Source organism: Anopheles coustani, chromosome 3, assembly GCF_943734705.1.
Source record: "Anopheles coustani chromosome 3, idAnoCousDA_361_x.2, whole genome shotgun sequence".
In the NCBI taxonomy this organism is placed as follows: domain Eukaryota; kingdom Metazoa; phylum Arthropoda; class Insecta; order Diptera; family Culicidae; genus Anopheles; species Anopheles coustani.
The window spans coordinates 50,074,917-50,095,002 of record NC_071288.1 but is presented as its reverse complement, the minus strand read 5'-3'; the positions used below and the strand labels follow the sequence as shown (position 1 = coordinate 50,095,002).

General features: G+C 43.9%; 1 protein-coding gene across 2 annotated transcripts in view; it reads left to right on the top strand.

Moving 5' to 3' along the window:
- Positions 1-1,324, top strand: part of LOC131271606 (oxysterol-binding protein-related protein 8) — a 32,413-nt gene extending 31,089 nt beyond the window's left edge. For both annotated transcript variants that reach the window (XM_058273095.1, XM_058273094.1), the window contains one exon: positions 30-1,324. In XM_058273095.1, the coding sequence (XP_058129078.1) occupies positions 30-318 (289 nt within the window). In that variant the 3' untranslated portion in view covers positions 319-1,324. The remainder of the gene's footprint in view (positions 1-29) is intronic.
- Positions 1,325-20,086: the final 18,762 nt, after the last annotated feature.

The window sequence follows — 20,086 nt, the reverse complement described above, 5'->3', positions numbered from 1 at the left end:
CTAATCATTCGATCTCTTTTTGCTTTTAGAATCATGCAAACGCTTGACGATATCAACAAAAAGTTGGAGGAACACTCGAAGAAGCTCTGCAAGCTGCAGGTCGACATGGACAAGATACATTGGGCCCCGCCGAGGCAGCGAGTGCCTGACGGACCGCTCGGTTTTCTCTCATCCTCGCTTCGCGTAAAGACGATCGTTTTTGTAGTCATCGGATTACTTCTGCAGCTGCTTACTTGGTATCTGATGAAACGTTCCCTCGTCAGTACGGCAACAGCGACGAAGGATGCCTCCGAAGCCGCTGGCAGCAGCGAGAACTGAGTCAATACCCCCTAATCGGATTTAGAAGCAATCGAACCGGACGCGGACGCTTACAACTAGAATATGCTATTTGATACACACTTTTATACACACTATTAATCGACATCCCCGGTAGAGCTTCATTCTACGCTCTTGCTATACTCCCCGAGCGAGCTTTTCGTGCTATACGTTTGTAGTACTTAGCTAGTACCGAGCAATCACCATGCCGCTCCTTTCAGACTCGTCGTGATGGGAGCGTGTCGGGGATCGGCTTACAGCTTTCCCCCCTTTCTACTCCATACAATCGAATCATCTTTTATCCATAAGATTAACAAAGTCTACATCAGTTTTCGTTTTCAATACTTACCTACTCAAGTGACACTCCTCATTACCGGACGACGAAAAGGGGAGTTTTGTACGTTTTCCTCCAGGGGAGTTGTTAGTAGCAATGTGACGAAGTAAAGCTTTGGGAAAAGCTTTCGGTGAATGCTTAGTTTTCCCCTTTACATCTCATGTATCCTGATTAAAGCGACCCCCGTTCGGTAACATTCCATTACGATTTCGCGGACACCGACAGGCTAGCGAGGACACCGTTTTGTTCAAAAGGATATCAACTCGATAGTGCCCTCTGGTGGCTGGAACAGGAACAGTCGTAGTCTGGCGCAAATATTACACACGGATAACGCTTCGGTCTGCTCTACTCCTCGTGAATCGCTCGCCCGTCTTCACCAGGTAGAAATCTTTTCGAATCTTTTATTTTTCGAATATTTGACATTTTCTCGTGCGATAGTCACGACCAGTAAGGGAAAGGGAAATCGTTGCGGTAAGGGCAAATTAAAAAAAAAAGTCAATAATAATTATAGATATATTATAATAACATTAATAGTGCTAAGATTTCGCTTCGCTTGGTGACGGAGTGAATAGAGCTTAACTCAGTTGAACGCGCGATTACGGTTCGGCAACAAATGGTTTCTCTGAATGTTGTAAAATTGAAATCAGTATAAATGTATTAGTTGTGAGTTGATAATGTTCCGTGTGTGTTTGGTTTCGGGGAGGGTGTTGATTGTCGTCGTCGCATGGGACGCACCTGGTGGCCACCTGTTTTGCCAAAACTTCATCGCAGCCGTCGCGCAATGCGGTTGACAATTCGTTGCGGAGCGTATCCGCACCGCAGAACCTCATCATTAAAATAGCAATATTCACCTCTTCGCCCCGAAAGCCATGCTTTTTCTTCGTCAGCAGCAACAGGTGTCATCCTACTTACATTAGAATACACGCGGTATTTAGGTTAACCATGGGGTTACAGTTGCAATAACAGTGAAGTGGTATTAGTTTCGTGGTACACGGCGACAAAATTGTCCAGGCTATAGGATATTGGCAGGTTAGATAGTAGTGATTTGGTTCAACCATTGCCGGCATAATCATATTGTTATTACGTGGAATAAATTTGAAATGCAGAACTCTCCGCATGATTTAACAGAACCGTCTCTGGCGTTTATTGGATGACGATAAAAATTCTTCTTTTTCCATTCCAGTGTAGGTAAACATACCGTTACATCCATTTGTAAAGCTTCTCAATAATTGCTGATTTGTATTTGACCTGTACGTTAAAGGTTGCCACGACACGTAAGATAAAATTTCCTTGGAAACACGTGCGCAAATGTGCAAAAATGAGTCGAAAAATTATCTTGAATGCGTGCGTTGCGGCTTATCAAACAAATAGGATTAGTTAACTGAAATCATTGATTTTACGGCTTCCATTCGATCATGAATGTAAAGTGAGAAAAGTGTAAGAGGGAGGAATAACGAGAGGGGAGTTTTTACTGTAGTTTCTTCTTTATTTCCACTTGTTCTAGTTCCGAGCGCGACTGTCACTGAGCTTGGTTCGATTACGACTGACTGACCGTTTACCGCAGACCCGCCTTATATTCCCAAACTTAGTTCCGTTGTTCTGGGTCTCTATTCACTCTCACATTCGGCCTTTCCTGACGCCTAACGCAGACCCTTGCTAGGCACTATGCTTCTTCCTCTGAAGATTCTAGCTCCTCTTCATTGACAGCATATGCCCACAGCTTCATATTGTCACTGCTAGTCGTTGTCATATTCGGCCCTTCGCATTCAGCGGCTTTTCTAACTTTAAAACGACCGTTTCGATTCACAGTCACAATTTGATAGGGCCCCAGATATTCGCTTGCCAGTTTCCTACCAGCCACAAACTGCGTTCTTCGTATAGCTACCAAATCCCCGGTCACATAACCCGATTCTGGCTTCCTTTTTTTTATCGAATTCTTTTTTTTGAGCTAGCTGCGCTTCTTCAATAGCCTTTCTTGCATTGTACCGCATTTCCTGTCTATCTCGCTCAAATTCCTCATATATCTCCTGCCGCAATATTTCTCCCAGCTTATCATCAGTTAGATTCTTCATTCGCACGCCAAACATTAACTCAAAAGGTGATTTACCAGTAGTTGCATGCCCGTGTGCGTTAATCGCCCTCTGAACCCTTGGGACCTCCTTAAACCACTTGCAGGGATTCTCGGCAGACAACTTGGATAACATGTTGAGCAACGTACGATTAACTCGCTCCGCTTGTCCGTTACCCCTAGGCACCCCTGTTGTGCAAACGACGTGTTCGATCCCGTTGGTGTTCATATACTCCGCAAACGAATTTGCCGTGAATGCCGCTCCTCGATCCGTCACCACTCGTTCTGGGTTCCCGAACACAGACGACCATTCTTCTATCTTCCGCAGCGTCTCCTCCGCACTCGTAGTTTTAGTCGGGTACAGCCAGACAAATTTGCTGAATCCGTCCACCATCGTTAGTATGTACCGGTATTGCTTCGACGTTGCGTCCATTGGGCCGACGTGGTCGATGTGTAACGTGTGCAGCGGTTTGTCGCCCTTCTCTATAGGATGAAGATACCCTTCCTTCAGACCCAATTTTTTATTGTACAATATGCACTTCACACAATTTCCGATGACTTGTTTCACTTTCATTTCAACCTGAGGAATCCAATACTTCTGTGTCAACGTATGGATTGTTTTCTGACTACCGAAATGTCCGTTGTTATGCACCTCTTGAATAAGCTGCTTTTGCATACTTCGCGGAGCCACTATCAAATCTTGTCCATCCTTCAAATAATATAGTATGCCACCTTTCAAGTGGTATGCTCCATAAGGTTCTTTTCGTAGGATCTCACAAATTGCTTTCACCATTTCATCTTTCTGTTGACTGTTCTTGATGCGCGCCGTAACTTCTGACGTCACTACCATTACACGATATGGGTATCTACTGAGGCAATCCACGTGTCGAAGCCTCGATCCCGGTCGATGTTCCACTTCAAACGTAAAATCCTGCAGGTACATTACCCACGGTAACACTTCGCTAGGTACCTCAGCCTTTTTCAATGTCTGTTTAAACGCATTACAATCAGTCACCAGCTTAAAAGGTACACCCAGAAGATATCTTCTAAACTGCTTTGTTGCCAGGAACACAGCTTTCGCTTCTAGAACATAGCTATGTTTTTCTTTCCTCTGCGGCCGTCGTTTTTTTACTCCAAAACGCTACCGGATGCAGTTTTCCTTCAAAACGTTGGAGTAACACCGCACCATATCCCTCCTTCGACGCGTCGGTATGCAATTCTGTCTCTGCTTCACGGTCGTACAACCGTAACACTGGTTCACTCGCAAGTATCTCCTTCAACTGGTTAAAGGCTAGCAGCTCTTGACTTCCCACCACGAACTCCGTATCCTTACGCAGAAGATTGGTGAGGGGGCGAGCGATATGAGCGTAGTTTTTCACGAATTTTCTGAAAAACCCGGTGAGCCCAAGAAAAGCCTGCACAGCCTTCACATTCTTCGGTACACTGAACTTGGTCACAGCATTGATCTTCTCGGCGCTTGGCGAAATCATGCCAATTTCTACATAGTGGCCAAGGAAATGGACTGAGGACTGCATAAACTTGCATTTTTTCCATTTCACCGCGAGTCCATGTTCTGCAGCCGTCATGAGCACTTGTTCCGTTTTCCACAGACACTCCGCCGCCGTTTTTGCGAAAACGATCAAATCGTCCATGTACACTTCTAACACGCCTTCGTTGATAAGGTTCAAAAACACGTGGTTGACGAAGCGCATGAACACCGCAGGAGAGTTACACAACCCAAACGGTGCTCTATTAAATTCGTAAAACCCCTTTTTCGTCACAAAAGCGGTGTATTTCTTACTCGCCTCGTCGACCGGCACATGGAAAAATCCATTTTCTAAATCCATCACCGAGAACCACTTTGCACTCTGAAGCTTCTCCAGCACCTCGTCGATCCGCGGAATTGGAAATCCGTCTTTGAGTATCATCGAGTTCAGTTTCCTGAAATCGACGCATACACGATTGCTGCCGTCTTTCTTCTTCACCACGACCACCCGGCTGGCGAAATCAGACGTCGAAGCTTGCACAATCCCTTTTGATAGCCATTCGTCCACCTGCTCGTTAACGGCTTTTTCTTCCGGGTACGCAAGTCGCCCCGGTGTATGTCGAAAAGGAACAATGCTTTCGTTTGGGACTATTCTCAATTTCACTGGACCGTTCTCCAATTTTGGTTCGCACCATGCTTCGTTGTATTTACTAACGACACTATCGATTGCCTCCTGGAATTTGGGTGGTACTACTATTTTGTCCGGCTCGCAAATAAACACGTCACCGCTAAACACACATTCTTCCTCCTTGTTCTTACCACTTGGGCGCACTTTTATGCCGTCTTTCGTCACCGTCGCTTCCATATCTTTCAAAGCCTCTCTTCCGATGACTGCCTCGTAACACATGCTTCCAGTAGGAACAACATAGAACTGTATTTCCTTGTACTCATTTTGGTCGATCGTCACTGTCGTCACTATTGTTCCCAACGCCGCAGTTCTTGTGCCGCCGAATCCGTTGAGGGTCATTGTTGTCGGAGTAACGCTTGGGAATCGTATGGCCTGTTGCGCTTCTTCGGACAAAAGATTGTATTGGCTGCCCGTATCGAAAAGGGTGTTTAGCTCTTTCGTTCCGATTCTCATGGTGATCGTTCCCCCTTTGTCGCCGCTGACTAAATTGGTGTTCCCGGAAAAACTCGGTCTGTCTTTGCATTCGCGTGCTCGGTGACCTGGTCTGCCGCAGCCAAAACAAACCGGTCCTGCTACTTTGTTAGGGCACTCTTTGGCAAAATGTCCCATTTTCCCGCAGGTACGGCATTTTACGCTGGCCGCTGTTATTTGTTTGGGATTGTTGCCATCCGTAATCTTTGTGATTACTGGTCGCTTCTGACGTTGTTCGCGAATTTGGGCGACCAATTTTTCGTATCCCTTCATTTGACCTTTCAATTCTTTAATTGTTTTCGCAGCGATCAGGCAGGCTTTGTTCAAGGGATCGTCGTCTATCCCTTTCACTATGTACTCGCAAAGGGATTCTTCTTCCACGTGTCCCTTTTTCCCAATTGCACACATCGCGTAAATGTATTCCGTAAATGTTTCTTCTGTCTTCTTCTTCCGGTGTCGTAACGATTCGTGGACACTTGCGCTCGACACTTTTTCCTCGAACTCTTCCACTAGCGCACACTTTAGCTCCTTCCACGACGACACTTCGGGAATGCTTTTTACAAAAGCCTTGGCTGCGCCCTGCAGCACACGTTTAGCGTAAATAAGCTTGTGGAGTTCATGCCACTTGAAAAGTTGACTACTCGTCTCGAACTCAACCACCCATGCACACACATCTTCGGCTCCGGAGAACGTAGGCAAATAATCTTGCACATCCTTAAAGTGAATGGACACACTCTGGACCTCGTGATTCACATTCTCTCGTGACGATACACTGTCCCTTTCTATGGCGTCCGCATAGTCATCCACCCCCGTGATGTCTTGACTTCCACCTTCCCGATGCGCCATTATTCTACCAGCCAATTCCTCCTTCGTGCCGTCTGTGTTGAGTCCCAAGGTCTCACACCTTTTCACCAAGCCGATACGGGTAAATTGTTCCACTAATTCTTCTACACTTGCCATTGCGCAAAATCAAAAGGCACAATCACTATTCGCAAAACTCGAACGTGCAATGTTGAAGCGCAATCCCACTTCTGACACCAAATGTAAAGTGAGAAAAGTGTAAGAGGGAGGAATAACGAGAGGGGAGTTTTTACTGTAGTTTCTTCTTTATTTCCACTTGTTCTAGTTCCGAGCGCGACTGTCACTGAGCTTGGTTCGATTACGACTGACTGACCGTTTACCGCAGACCCGCCTTATATTCCCAAACTTAGTTCCGTTGTTCTGGGTCTCTATTCACTCTCACATGAATACTCAAAATTATTCTATTATTTCCATAACAGCGTGTCGACACGTCATGCAGATGCCGGACCGGGGTATAATCTCACTACAATTGCTTCGGTGAACTGGAAACTAACAATGGACCGACATATTGAGCCACCTGGAACAGTTTGAACAAATCAGAAGTATTTCCAGGTATCAATGAAAGCGGAACAAATGTTTTACAAGCTGATTAAAATGGCTGGCAACGGGGAAAGCCTTGTTACGGAAAATCATTTGGTTAAATAATGTTTAATTTTCTTTTTCCATGAATGGGAAAGCCTTGCTACGGAAAATCATTTGGTTAAATACTGTTTAGTTTCCTTTTTCCACGAATTCCCTAAAGTCAATTGGATAAATTACGTATAAGTAAAATGATGCCAAAACCATTTCTATGACGTTGCATCCCGGTAAAAGAAATGATCTCGCCTAATTATTTTCTTTATGATTACATACATTTTAAATTTATGAGAATCATACAAAAGAGGTAACGTAGAATGCAAATTATAACCTTTGCAATGAACTGTTGCTTGTCCTTCGGAAATTGATTCGAAACGCTGTAGATGATTTTGCATTTGTGAGTTTATTCATAAACTAAAACCGCGTTCGGACAATGCGTTGCAATGTAATAATTAGTGCATGACTAGGCGCCTCCATTGGAGCAAAAACCTGACGGAGGAACCGACAACCGGTCGGTCAATCAAAAACGAGTCAAACAACTTGCGCCGGATCGGGCACGTAAAATGATCCGCGTTCGTACGCATCCCCATTCATGAGCCCCTTTTCCGACTGGTTAATTTTCACCCTTTGGTCGTCAGAACGACGGGACACCGGGATGTCAAGTCGTGGAGCGTTAATTGTGTACATTTATCATCAGGGTCAACGGGGTCCAACGGCACTACGGTTGCCCAAAGGGTCCAGAAGCGGGGATTGATCGAGGCTAGGGCACTTTTTTACATCTCATTAGATAATAATTTTGCACATCATGATGCCGGCAAAGAAAACCGGGGCGAGCGAAGCTTCGGGCCATGCGTAAACGACCCCACCAAAGTGGCACATCACATGGAAGCGCTGGTAATGGGGTTGCAAAATAATGATTGAAAGATGGGAAAAAAGGAATACCCGATGCATTCCATCGCAAAATGGTCCAAAGTGGGTGGTTCGGTTAACGTTGTTGCATGGCTTCGAACCGACCGGCAAGCAGGGATCGCATACAAATGGCATCAATTCGTTATGCTGGCCGTTTGGAATTTGTGGACCTTTCGGGTTTGATGTCCCTTTTTGGAATTGGAATTTAATGTTGTGTTTTTTTCTTTCAGTTTTATTGTACCATTTTTCACTCGCTCAATAAATTGTAAGCTATTTATACGAAGTAAAGGGTGGTTTCTATTAGATTTGAATTGATTTCATTATTTTCGAAAAAAAATTGGCGTTCCCTTTTTTTTGCAATACTTTATCAAATATTTAAAACTAACTCGTTGAGGTGGTTTAATACTTTACCAAACAAAAGGAATGGTAACATGAGAATGTTCTGTAACTGGGTTGATCTGGATGTATGTTCTATTTTAAATGTAATAAATATCAATTCATTGCAAGTCCTTGTGTGGTCAATTTTCCATCTTTTCTAAAGAATCGGACATAGTATAAAATCAACCACCGGAATTTAGCAGTCCAATCTTTAATTCTGTACAATTAATTTGCATGCACGTACGTTTCTGGTGTCGCTTGCAGGAAGTGAAATCTATACGCGCCCCCCGGTTTCCGGAAATTGCTGATAAACAGTCCCATTTTTTATCCCTTATAAATGCAATCAATCATTACAAATGTAGACAACTTAATTTTATCACCGAACCACGAAATCAGCCAATTGATTCGAGTCGGCGAAGTGCAATGGCAGGCACACACTGTAGGGCCGGGTTTTCCCAATCGATAATTGAATAATTTAATGCACCTCAATGCGATTCGCTTTCCGAGTTTCACGATTGATTGGTGCTGTATGTGTGCGTGTGTGATTGTTTGTTTCATTGGCTTTCGGTGTTTTATTCGCAACAGTTTCCCCATTTTTTTCCACCCCTGCCTTCGCTCGGTTCGTATGTTCTGCATGTGCAAATGTGCAGAGGTCGCCGGGGTTAACGTGTAGGGTTGCATTTGATTTATTCGTGGCTGACAGCGGATCGATCGGGTCTCGTCGAACGTGATTTGCTGGTTATTGGGATGAATATATGTTTATATTTTTTGCTGGCTGTCTCCTTCGCTTCACAGGACAGGATCTTGCTCCGGTTGGGCTATTTCACCGTGGGTACTAATTAATGGTTTCAGTCAACTGGTAATATGGTGTCGATTGACAGCCAACCTTTCCCCATTCGGCTGTTTTTCTGCTCATGAGGTGAGGTGAATTTGAAACTATTAATGATTAAGCTGTTTTGTGGCTGCCCTCTGCGGGTCGATCCCAAATGCTACATAAAGGGGTTTTTTTCAATGCTTCGCTCGTGTTTATCCACCGTTCTTGATGAACTCTTGATTGTGTGGAGTCATCGGAAAGAAAGAGCTTTATTATATCTTGCGTTCATAAAGCTTTATTTAATGTGTACATGATGTACAGAAATATTATTTTTTGATTCAATTTTAAAATTAGTTTTGAAAGTTATTTCACTAACTTTCTTTCAGTTGCACTCCCATTAAAATCAATAAGAACGTTTTATTGAAATGAAAAATTCTTCAGCAACGAAAAAGGAAAAATTATTTCCTTCATAGAATTTCACTCGCATTTTTTCCCACAAAATGGATCCAATATGTCGAAATGATGGCGTTGCGGTAGACCACAATTCAGAGAAGATAACAAACCCGACGAGAACGAGATAAAAATAAAAGAACATCACATTCCCATACGGACCGGTAACATACACTTTCCGTGGACGGATTTTTCGCGACCGTTTTCCCCAACCGTGGCTCGCCGAGACGGTAGGTGGGGGGGACCGGGGACATGCACGCCTCCTTTCGACGTCGATGTTAGGATGGATGGAGTTGGATGGATTGGCTTGTCTGACGTTTGGGGTATGTGCCGATGCAAACGATGAATATGGATCGGCATCGAGTTCTCGGGGGAGGGAACCGCGCGCCGCAGAGCACAAGGGGAGCAGCAGATATGAATTTTTACGACATTATTAAAAAGTAATCAGCAAAAATTATCGGAAAGTTTGCCGTTTTCGCGGCAGGAGAATCTGGTGCGATACCGGTACGCCGGTCCGTTGGGGCCTTCGAACTCGGTCCTTTTCGGATCCTACGCCTGGACCAGGACCGGAGGGTGTTTTGGCTGGGGTGAGAGATCACCAGTTCGTAGGTTAATATCTTAATCGAATGGCCATCAATTTATGACCGGTAACATGCCGACAGGAACAAGGAAGATGGTCTTGCTGGATGATGGAGACGTTTTATACTGCGTTAAGATAAAACCGATTTAAGTATCGAATGTGTGGGTGGGTGTTTGAAAGATAAATTGATTTTTGAAACGCTCTCGTTTTTTTTCTGGGCGAAAATGATGACGAGTGAATAAGGTGTTTCCCATCAGGGAGCCCACGCAAAACATGGGTTAGGCAATATTTTATAATTTATGAATATATGAAGTGAAATGGAATCGGTTCCGATAAGACATCGTCAGTTTTGTCAAAAATATTAAACAAAAATTGAAAGTAAGGGTAATCATTCAATGGTTTTCATGTACTTAGTGATATGGTATGGTATAGTATATAAACAAATCATTTAAAGATCTGATGTCCTATATATTTTTTTATTATTATGCATCTACTTCATCATTCCACTCGTCAATCATAATTATGCATTTATGTGACACAGCATTAACGTTTAATCGAGTAAGAGTTTTCACGCTAGCTTAGGCTCAAATTCCAAGAAAAAAATGGTATCCTATTAAACGAGCGCCACGCAATTATATAATTCATGATCCATTAAACACCTCACGGAGTCGGGGCGGCCCGTCAATTAGCTATTCGGGTGGCGCCTTAAGAGCTGGTTTAACATGAACCGTGTTTTTCTCCCCTGTCACTCGGGCCTCTTCTTCCCCTCTGATGGCCACTGCACTCTATAATTATTACACAATGATAATAATCATGTTCTTTCACGAGCCATTAAAGGCACCACGGAGATAGCCAGTTCCGCCAGGATTCGCACTTCATTTGCGTGCCGGATAGTTTACCACACTGGGATACTGGAAAAGTCATCAGAAAATGTGTGTGTGTGTGTGTGCGCTGGTAGCGATGGGCAGCGGTTGGTAGTTTGTTTGCCGAAATGATGTGCTGCAAAACGAGTGTGTTAAAGCGTTAGCCGTTTGAGCAGCATAATATCGCAGCATAACGATGCACGCTGAGGGTCGGGCTGGGGGAACAGAAGGAGCGATCGGACGAGAACCGTTTCTGGTATCCAGTTTCTGCGGCGTAAATTAAGTCGTTATTCCCGCCCGGGCGCTAATATGCTTTTCTGGGCACGTTCCGCCTAATGATGGTGGAATATTTCTTCCCGCAGCTTTTCGGGGGCAGATGGCAGCGTGGTAATCGTGAACCAAAAAAAAAAAAGTATAGAAAAAAGACAAGAAGTGTGAGCGATGAACGAAAAACCGACCGGCATCCCGCAGCGCCGAAACCGGGGATCGTTTTGGAAAAGCGTGGCGAAAAAAAGGGGAAAATAAATAAATAAATAAAAAAGCACCCCATTTATGTTATCTCGAGCAGGGCCGCTCGCGTGTCGACATGTTCGCGGCCATGATCCGGGTTTTCCTTCGATGGGCCGGCATTTGCGACGCAACGCTCGTCACGCGGCGATCAGATTAAGAAAAGCGGCGGCTTGCTGGCGCTGCGAAAACTGCTCGAATTGGCGGCATTTCGGCCTCGTCCCGGGGCCGAAATGTCATTAATCATCGAAACTATTAAATGAGTAATGGGTGCGTTTAAAGCGGTTCGGTTATCGAGCGTTCGGTCCGCCGATGGGTTAGCAGGTGGCAGGTCGGTATGGAGAGGGTGGGGCTGGGGATCAATAAAAAATCCTTCCGCCATGTATTGCGAAATGGGAACGGTCGTTTAATATTCATATCACCGACACCTTCGATGCCGGGTGGTTCGTTTGAGTTTGAAATAAATGGTTAAATCGGACGGCAGGACATCGATGGCGGAGAGCTATTGTCGTAATCTAGGCTCAGTTCAGAAGATGCGATGAGATTCAACTTGATCTTCAAAGCAATAACCTCAAAGATTAGTTATTAACAAACAATTTTTATTGTTCACTAGAAAAATAAACAAATTTTCCATGTACAAGGGAGAAAACCACTCAAGACGGTTTCAAGCTGGTAATTCAGTTTTTATAAAATTCTATCAGATGATTGTAAATTTTGCAAAATGCCATTGTCATATTATGATCGTTGAATGTTTTCAGCACATTTTTTCTTTTATTTTGTGACTGTTAGAAAGATGCGACACTTTCTTCCGACAAATTTGTAACTGTTTGCCGTTGAATAGTAAATTTACTTTAGAACCCAAACTGCTTCTTTTCGCGGCCAACATGTCTCTCTAATGTTCTCGTCGCGGCTTAAACACGATCGATGCCACCGCATCGACATCTTCCCGACATTTCCAATCCTTCCGTCGAACGATGACGGTCGTGTGTCGGTTGTTCTTATCTTCCGACGGAAGCGAGTACGCGAAGCACTGACAGATCGACCTCCATTTATGGCGGCCAAAGGTTGGAAAATCATCCCCGGTCTCGCCCGCGCGCGTGTGTGTGTGTATGTTTGCGTTCATCGTATCGAGTTGAGTTGTGTGTATGTTTTTCTCGTCCTTTTGGCTCCTCGTTAAAATCACATAAAAAATAACGGACGCAGTTCGGCGAATGCTGCAGCTCGCCGTGCCTCGACGGTCGTCTTTTTAGTCGAATTACATCAAACTCCAAGGAGCGTTTGTGTGTGTGTGTGTTAGCCTTTTTATGGCGCGCATCATTTTTGTCATGCTTTGTAATCTCATTAACGGGGATCATGTTGGTATACATGGGTGTTTTTTTTCTGTATTCCTCCCCACCATCCAACCAAGGGTAAGGAGTGTGGAAGCGGGAGCGCCCTTGTTTTGCTATCAGGATTCGCGTGTCCGATCAGGGAAAAACCACATGCCACCCATTTCCTGGTTATTTCGCTGCGGCCGCATTGACCGTAATCCTTGTAACAATCGGATTGCTACGATACGGGCTCAATACTATAGGCCGCGATGATAGGCTGCCCGTGGCCCCAGCTTCCCCTCCACGACCAACCCTCAACCATCATCCGTGCCCATTGTTTGGCTTTTTCACGCGACTTTTATTGTTCCGATTCGATGAATTTCCACCGAATCCCGCCGGTCGCAACCATCGATTTATCAACCGTTCGGAAGCATGATTTACCACGCCATGTAGATTCGAATGATGGTAGAGAGAATTGAATTCAATGGGCCAATTCGAGCATTGCAATCATCCGAGCTGGAAAGAATGAACGTCGCTTTTCTTTGCTATTTTGCGTACGGTGAGTTGGTGTCCTCCACAACTACACCGTAGAAACGTTGGGCGTCGTGCCATAATCTCCATTCATTCTCGATTTTGGGGAAGGTTTTGGAAAATGATACGTAAATTCATCAAAACTCGTGGCATTGAAAGGTTTTGGGGAGGTTTCTGTGAGGCGCTATTGTTTTGAGTTTTCCTGTCATGGGGAAAACATTGGCTTTGGGTTGGAAAAAAGAAAGGCTTGATTCACAAATTCACTAGGGTAACTGTACCAATAGTGGTGCACTTAGTAATGTAAATACCAATTAGGTGTAATTTATGAGTGTTAAGAACACAATATTCTACATATTTGAAACAATTATGATCGAAACATGACTTTTCTTCTGAAAAACATCTATTTTCACCGTAAACCATACAAAATACTCGAAAAAAAACGTATTTTTCTTCGTAGTCGGTTGCTCCTATTATGGTGGTATGGTTCCTATAGTTGTGGTATCGTGTTCCTATAGTGGTGGTAGTACGAAAAACTTGAATATATTTTGACTTTACTTATTTTTGAAGCATATTTCAAACAGAACGGTAAAATACTCCTTGACCAATGCGTTGTCATTGGAAAGACCGCATTGATTTACCGAATTATGTCCAATTTTAATTCATTAACAAATGCTCTGAATATTACAGCTTAAACTGTAGGATATGCTTTATAGCGTATCCTTCGCCCGCTTTCTTTTTTCTTTTCTCTGCTTCTTCTGCTGAGCCTTCTCTCCAGTTCGTTTACCTCATCGTTCTGTTTTTCTTCCTTTGTTTATTTTGTAGAAACAGAATAAAATCACTAAATTTACCTGATTATTTTGGCCAAAAACGGAATAAAAGTAAAATATACTTGTGAAAAAATCTATGGCTACTACAGGAACAACTTGGGTTTTTGTGCCTATAGTGGCACTATAGTAAAAACTATGAAAATATAATAAAATTATGGTAAAATGCACTAAGTTCGTATAAATCAATTATATTGGGGTATGTCAGTAGCGAAATCAGATAGTTTTAATGATTTTGTAGTGATTTATAGCCTTAAGGAAATCATGAAATTCGTTATAGATTCTTAAGGAATGCAGCATGTTGGGACGACCTGTTTAGAAAATATGAATTTTGGAGCTTCTATATTACGGAATGAGATGATTCATCTTTTGAACACTCCGCAGAAGATCAAAGAACATTTCATAGAAGAACAAATAACTCCATTGTATATATATCAGCGTAGTGCTAGGATTTTGTTCCACTACAACCACTATTGGTACTAGCTCCACTATGGGTGCACTTACCCTATTTGATGTGTGGTATTTTCAATCCCACTGGAACACAATCCTGAGTGTAACTGTAAAAAAGTTGTGACGGGTATCAAATAGAATACAGTTATGTTTGTCTATGTTGTTTCATTTATTTCTTGTCCCAGTTTATTAAAAATTATAGATACTTTGGCCGTCTTGGTCTACCAGTTAAATGCCTCAAAGAATTTTTCGCTGTTGAGAAAATTCCGCGAGAAAATAATGTAACTTTCTGTTTTTCATTTCTTCTAATATTTTCACAAAATGTCAATTAAACGTCCTCGCAAACAGATAGAACAAAACGCCTATTTTGTTGATATAAACGACAATGAGTTCAGCAAATGTTGTTCGTTTTTTGATATCTTTTACTCAATTAATGTCCCGGAAAACTATGCCACTGACAATGGTTTGTTGGGCATTTGTTCCTATTGGAATTGTTCCGTCCCGTTTGTGCATACATTTCAATCACCAATAAATGCACAATTTCTCCATTTTCTGCCAATCCTAATTAGAAACTCCGCTGCCATCTGACCCTCTCTCCTTCGGTGCTTGTTTGTGTCGTGGAAAATTATGTTGCCTTTAGCAGCCGCCTCCCGGTACCGTTCAATGCAGAGCATGCGGCCATTGAAGGAGGATGCGCTGCGCGTTACGGAATGATTGGATTTTTCTGTTATTCGTTATTTTTGTGTCGTTTGATTTTTATTTTCGTTCTATTAACATACACACAAAACAGTTCCTTGCTCCGGTGGGATGCCAACACGATCACACGGCGTGGAGGATGGATCCCGGGCGAACTTTCGGGACAAAAATCTATTCAAATGGTTCCCGCTTTCCGGCGGATCGTAGCGCGCTGGGAGCGGCACAAAACAAAACCGATCCGATGTTGTTGGCCGGGCGGAGAATAAAACTTCCTTTTTCCCGGGCATTCATTTTCCACCCATCCGAAAGGTTGACCATGGGGCCGGAGCTATGGCGTATGCCATCAGCCTGCTTCTACCTGGCTGCCCCGTGTGGCCATCGTTTCAATGATTGTCTCTTTGCGCTGACATCCTGCTTTGTGTCAACCGTCGTGTGTGCATGTGTGTGTGTGTGTGTGTGTGCGCTGGGAAAATGGATTCCGGCACAAGTGCAAAACACGAAACAAATGACAGAAAAAAAGGCAGCACCAATGGGAAGCAAATGCTGACAGCAAAGTGACCGACGGAGACCCAAGCCATGCCAGGCTCTGCTAACCGGACTTAATTTGAACAAATTCTAAACCGCACTTTCCCGGGTGCCTCTCACCATCTTTGTTCCTCCTTCCTGTCCCCTTCCGCTAAGCAACTGGCTTGGTGTGGCATGACGAACAAATCCGCTTTCCGACCCGGCACACTCACCCGCAGCTTGTTTTGGGGTTTTGTGTTGTTGCTTCGATTCTGATTGCTCCCTTCGGGAAAGGGTTCGTCTCCTGGCCGTTGCCTGTTCCAGCGTCCGGTGCCATTGAGTGGAATTAAATGTGTGTTGTGTTCGAGGGAGAGGACCGTGGGGAAGCGGGTGCGAGGAAGAGGAAATAGAGCGAAACCATAGTGACGACCAGTTTGGAGCGATAAAGTTTGCTCATCCGAAAGCCATTGGCCGACCGGATGGGATTTTTAGTTATCCTTTCTCGGGTGGGCATTGAGGTGGGTTTTGGGGGTATACTGAAGAGTCGGTGAACGTTTTCAGGTGTTTATTCATCACATATTGCAGTTTAGGGAAATCAGGCTTCAGTGACTCTCCAAGGATCATTCAGCAAAACTAATAATAGAACGCCTGGTTACCTTCATGTGGAAAAGGATGCAAACTAGGTTTACAGTCGATTTGAAATGGAATGATAATAATTGTTCTTGTAGAAGATTAGCTTGCTTTGTTGCTCTGAACATATGTAACGAAAGCAAACAACTCTTAAACACCTGAAATAAATTCCAGACAAACATCCTGCTGGTTCTCTTTATTATTTGAGCGGTTGAATCCACGAAAAACGAACCGTCGGTCACGGTAGGAATTATGATCTATGGAAGGGCAATAATTGAACGATTCACATTTTGGGAATTTCTTAAGTTGCTCTCGTATCAAGTAACTCATATTAATCCGTTTCATTTATTTCAGAATTTCAATCTTCTCCGAACAACATGAATGGTGGAGATTTATTGCGCTTGATTATGTAAACAGAGATAAAAAATGATGTTGTGACTATATCATGTAACCAAGTATTTTCTGGTTTATTTCACTTATATATATGTTTCCCCCCTTTTCGGCCTTATTACTATATTTCTCATTCCTTGTTCCTTATGGAACAACATGTTTTCAATTAAATGTTCAATTTTTAATATAGTACACTTATTTTAGAAAAACAATCCTTGTGAAAACGCTTCTCTTCGAACTGAGATTTTTGATCCCAAAAGGAATTGATTTTGACGAATATTTTCCATCGTAAGTGAGGAGGAATGGTGTCGAAAATTGTGGAAACTGGCAAAGAGGAACAATTTATCGAACTTCTCACGTCATGAATATTTACGAAATTGATGAGGTAATTTATAAAATTCTACCGCACGGCTCTCCTCTCGATGGTAGTGATTTTCGTTCGCTTTCCGATATTTTCCTTTCATGTGCCCTGCCGAAATCGCAGTCTCCTCAATAAACCTCTGGTCTCGGCGAGCCTAGGTAAACGGGATGTGTCAGTGGTTGTTTTTTTTCTTGCCTTGTTTTAGCTAGGAAAGTTTCTCACGTCAACATCCTTCAACGCGCGGCCTGCATGTTTTCCCGGCACGCATTTTCTCTCCTCAAGAGGGTGAAAAATGGAAAATGATCCCCGACGCGTTGGAACGATTTTTTCGAAGACGTGCTAAACGGTTCCCCCATGCCAAAATGGGGCCCTCTTCAGCGGGCGCATCGGAAAATGTGCCATCAATTCATCGCCCGCTCTTTCTTGCTATCTCCGTTCAGTCACTTCACATTTGATCACATTCATGGAGCGCAGGAAAACGGCGCGACGACAATGGCAACACGTTCGTCTTCAATCATGACCCTAAGTCTTGGCTCGGGTTTGCGACTTGCCACCCCATCGGAGGTGATGAAAATGTATGCCTCTCCGGCACACCCACTACGGTGCTATGACCATCCCGGCGTGACAAATGGACACTCGAGGTTGGACGGTGAATGAACGGGTACATGGAAAGTTGTCGCCGACGTTGACCGCGGCCGATCGACTGCCGAAAGCCTTTTGCGAGATGATGAAAAATTCTCCTCGGTTGTCGAGCTTGGACTGCTTGAGTTGCCAAACGCGAACGATTGAGCGTTTTCAAAGCCACCAAAATTTACTGCCAAATTGGGTAATTGCCGCTGACGGTGGGAGTTGCGGAAAAGTTGTCCACGGTTTGATGGACATTTCAATTTATTGATCGGTTTGGAAAAAATGTGTTTCTCTAGATTGTGAGTGTCCGAATTTTTCAATGTTTTTTGAGAAGGCCATTTTACATCTCCCCATTCTGCCATTCTAGAGTAAAAAGTTCTTTTCAAACGAAGCGATAATTGTAATATTTTATTCTGCAATTTGACAAACTTCCAACATGGTTAATAAAATGGAAAATACTTAAGTTTACTTATAAATGTGAACGACTTGAAGCCATTCTAAAGCATAATTCCTCAAAACCAGTTTGCATTCCAGTTTTCCTCCAAGTAAAACTGAAAAATTTCACAATTAGAAGAGAACGATAAACAGTCAGATAAGAGGAAGCAAAATCTTGTCTAATAGTTTCTGTGCAAGCTTTCATGATCCTTCCTTCACATGCTGCAAATGTGTAAAACAATGTTCCCATTTAACTGGCTCTTAGCAGCGACACACGGATTGTTTATGGAACACTTAATCTTTCCTATTATCACGTTAAGCTGCGTTTGACGTTTTGCACTCGCTTTGCAACATTTTCCACTCCAAAAACCGCTCCCTAAATTTCCCCTTTCACAATACATCGCCTTACTCCCATGCGAACGGGGGGTTGAAGTGTGCCATCCAGAAGTCATTCCATTTGGTTTCCCCACGGTGGCGTACAATTGTCGGGACTAATCTCTGCGACTCGCGTCACGAAAGATGCTGCACGTTTGTTTGTGTTTTCTCTCCGTTCGTTCGCTTGTTCGCTCGCAACTCCATGTGTTTGCTATGAAGTTGGGAAAAGGATTTCGCGTGATGTCCCTTATTTTCCTCCGCTTCTACAGTTTGGGTGGATTTTAAATGTGGCCTCTCTTCACACCCCTCCCCCCCGTCCGCCTGAGTGTCACCATTCCGTTTTGTTTTCATGCACGTTATGGCCAACGAAATGGTACCCAAGTGGGACACTCTGGATTGTCCGCAGTCGGGTGGAATCCTCGATAATTATTTTAATCTCGTGGACAAATGCAACTTAACATTGTCAAAGTATTATTTATTCATAATACCATTATGACTTTCCCTGTCCACGACCTTGTGTGCTTATGGGTGCCATTTTTCGGACCTTTTTTCGTTTCACTTTTCGGTCGTCGGTTTGGTGCTTGTGCTGACGTGCTTCCGGTTCGGGCAAGTTCGCAAACCGGAGGAGATTATTACGGAGTCACGACGACATACGAAGAACAGGGTTTGGGACAGTTGGAATGGGATTCAGTGGTCAGCAAGTCGTGGTTATAAATTCACTAGCTTTCGGGCAAAACTTGCAGGGTAACCATAAGCAGGAGGCGGAAGGCCGTGGAACATCCGGTTAAAGAAACTGGAGGACCTCATCATTTGTTTCCATAGCAGCATAACGGAATGGAAGTCTTCATCGTTTTCTATTTTCATTTGTTTGTTTGTTTGTTTGTTCGTTCTATCGTTCATTTCTTTTTCCGTTCAGCATCTTTCGTTCAGCTCAGACACTTTCGTGTAGATCGCGCGCAAAGCAAAGTAGTTCCACTGGTGAGGAAATCAGACAGTTGGAAAACAATGAACAGCCCTGGGAGGGAAGGGAATCGCATCCCGGAAGGACGTTGCGGGCTGCAGGCGAACACGATGGATGTCTGGCTGCGATGTGGCCACATCTTGTTGATCTCGTTTGATTTCAAACAGCGTCGGCAAACAGCTCATTCCGGATTTAACACACGAGCCTCAAGCGTTAGTTTCCGCCGGCGGAACCACTACCGACTTCTTGAGGCATCAACAAATGGCCAACGAAGCTTTCCTCTCGCTGGCTCCTGGCGAATTAAGGCGATTGCGAAACGGGTGCAAACACACACCGAACGCTCGATTCATCCGGAGTGATGAGAGGAAAATTAAGTGTTTTGTCTATTAATTGCACCGACACGGCGTCGAACGTCGGGAGCTTCTCGCTTCTGGAAGCCTCCGAAAGACGTGATTGTTCGTTGCTTGCTCCGGTCGAACGTTCGGTTCTCGCCCTTTTCTTTGCTTTCGTCGAGCAGATACGCTTGGTGGCCACTTTTTCTGACGGTGGTCGCAAGGAAAAGGAACTCAAGGAAGATAGAGAATAAAAAAATAACCCACCACTATCGGGATGAAAGATTGAGTCCCGGAGACTCACGCCGCACCGATGAACATGACCACCATGGTCGGTCATGTTGTGGATGTGCTCTGTGT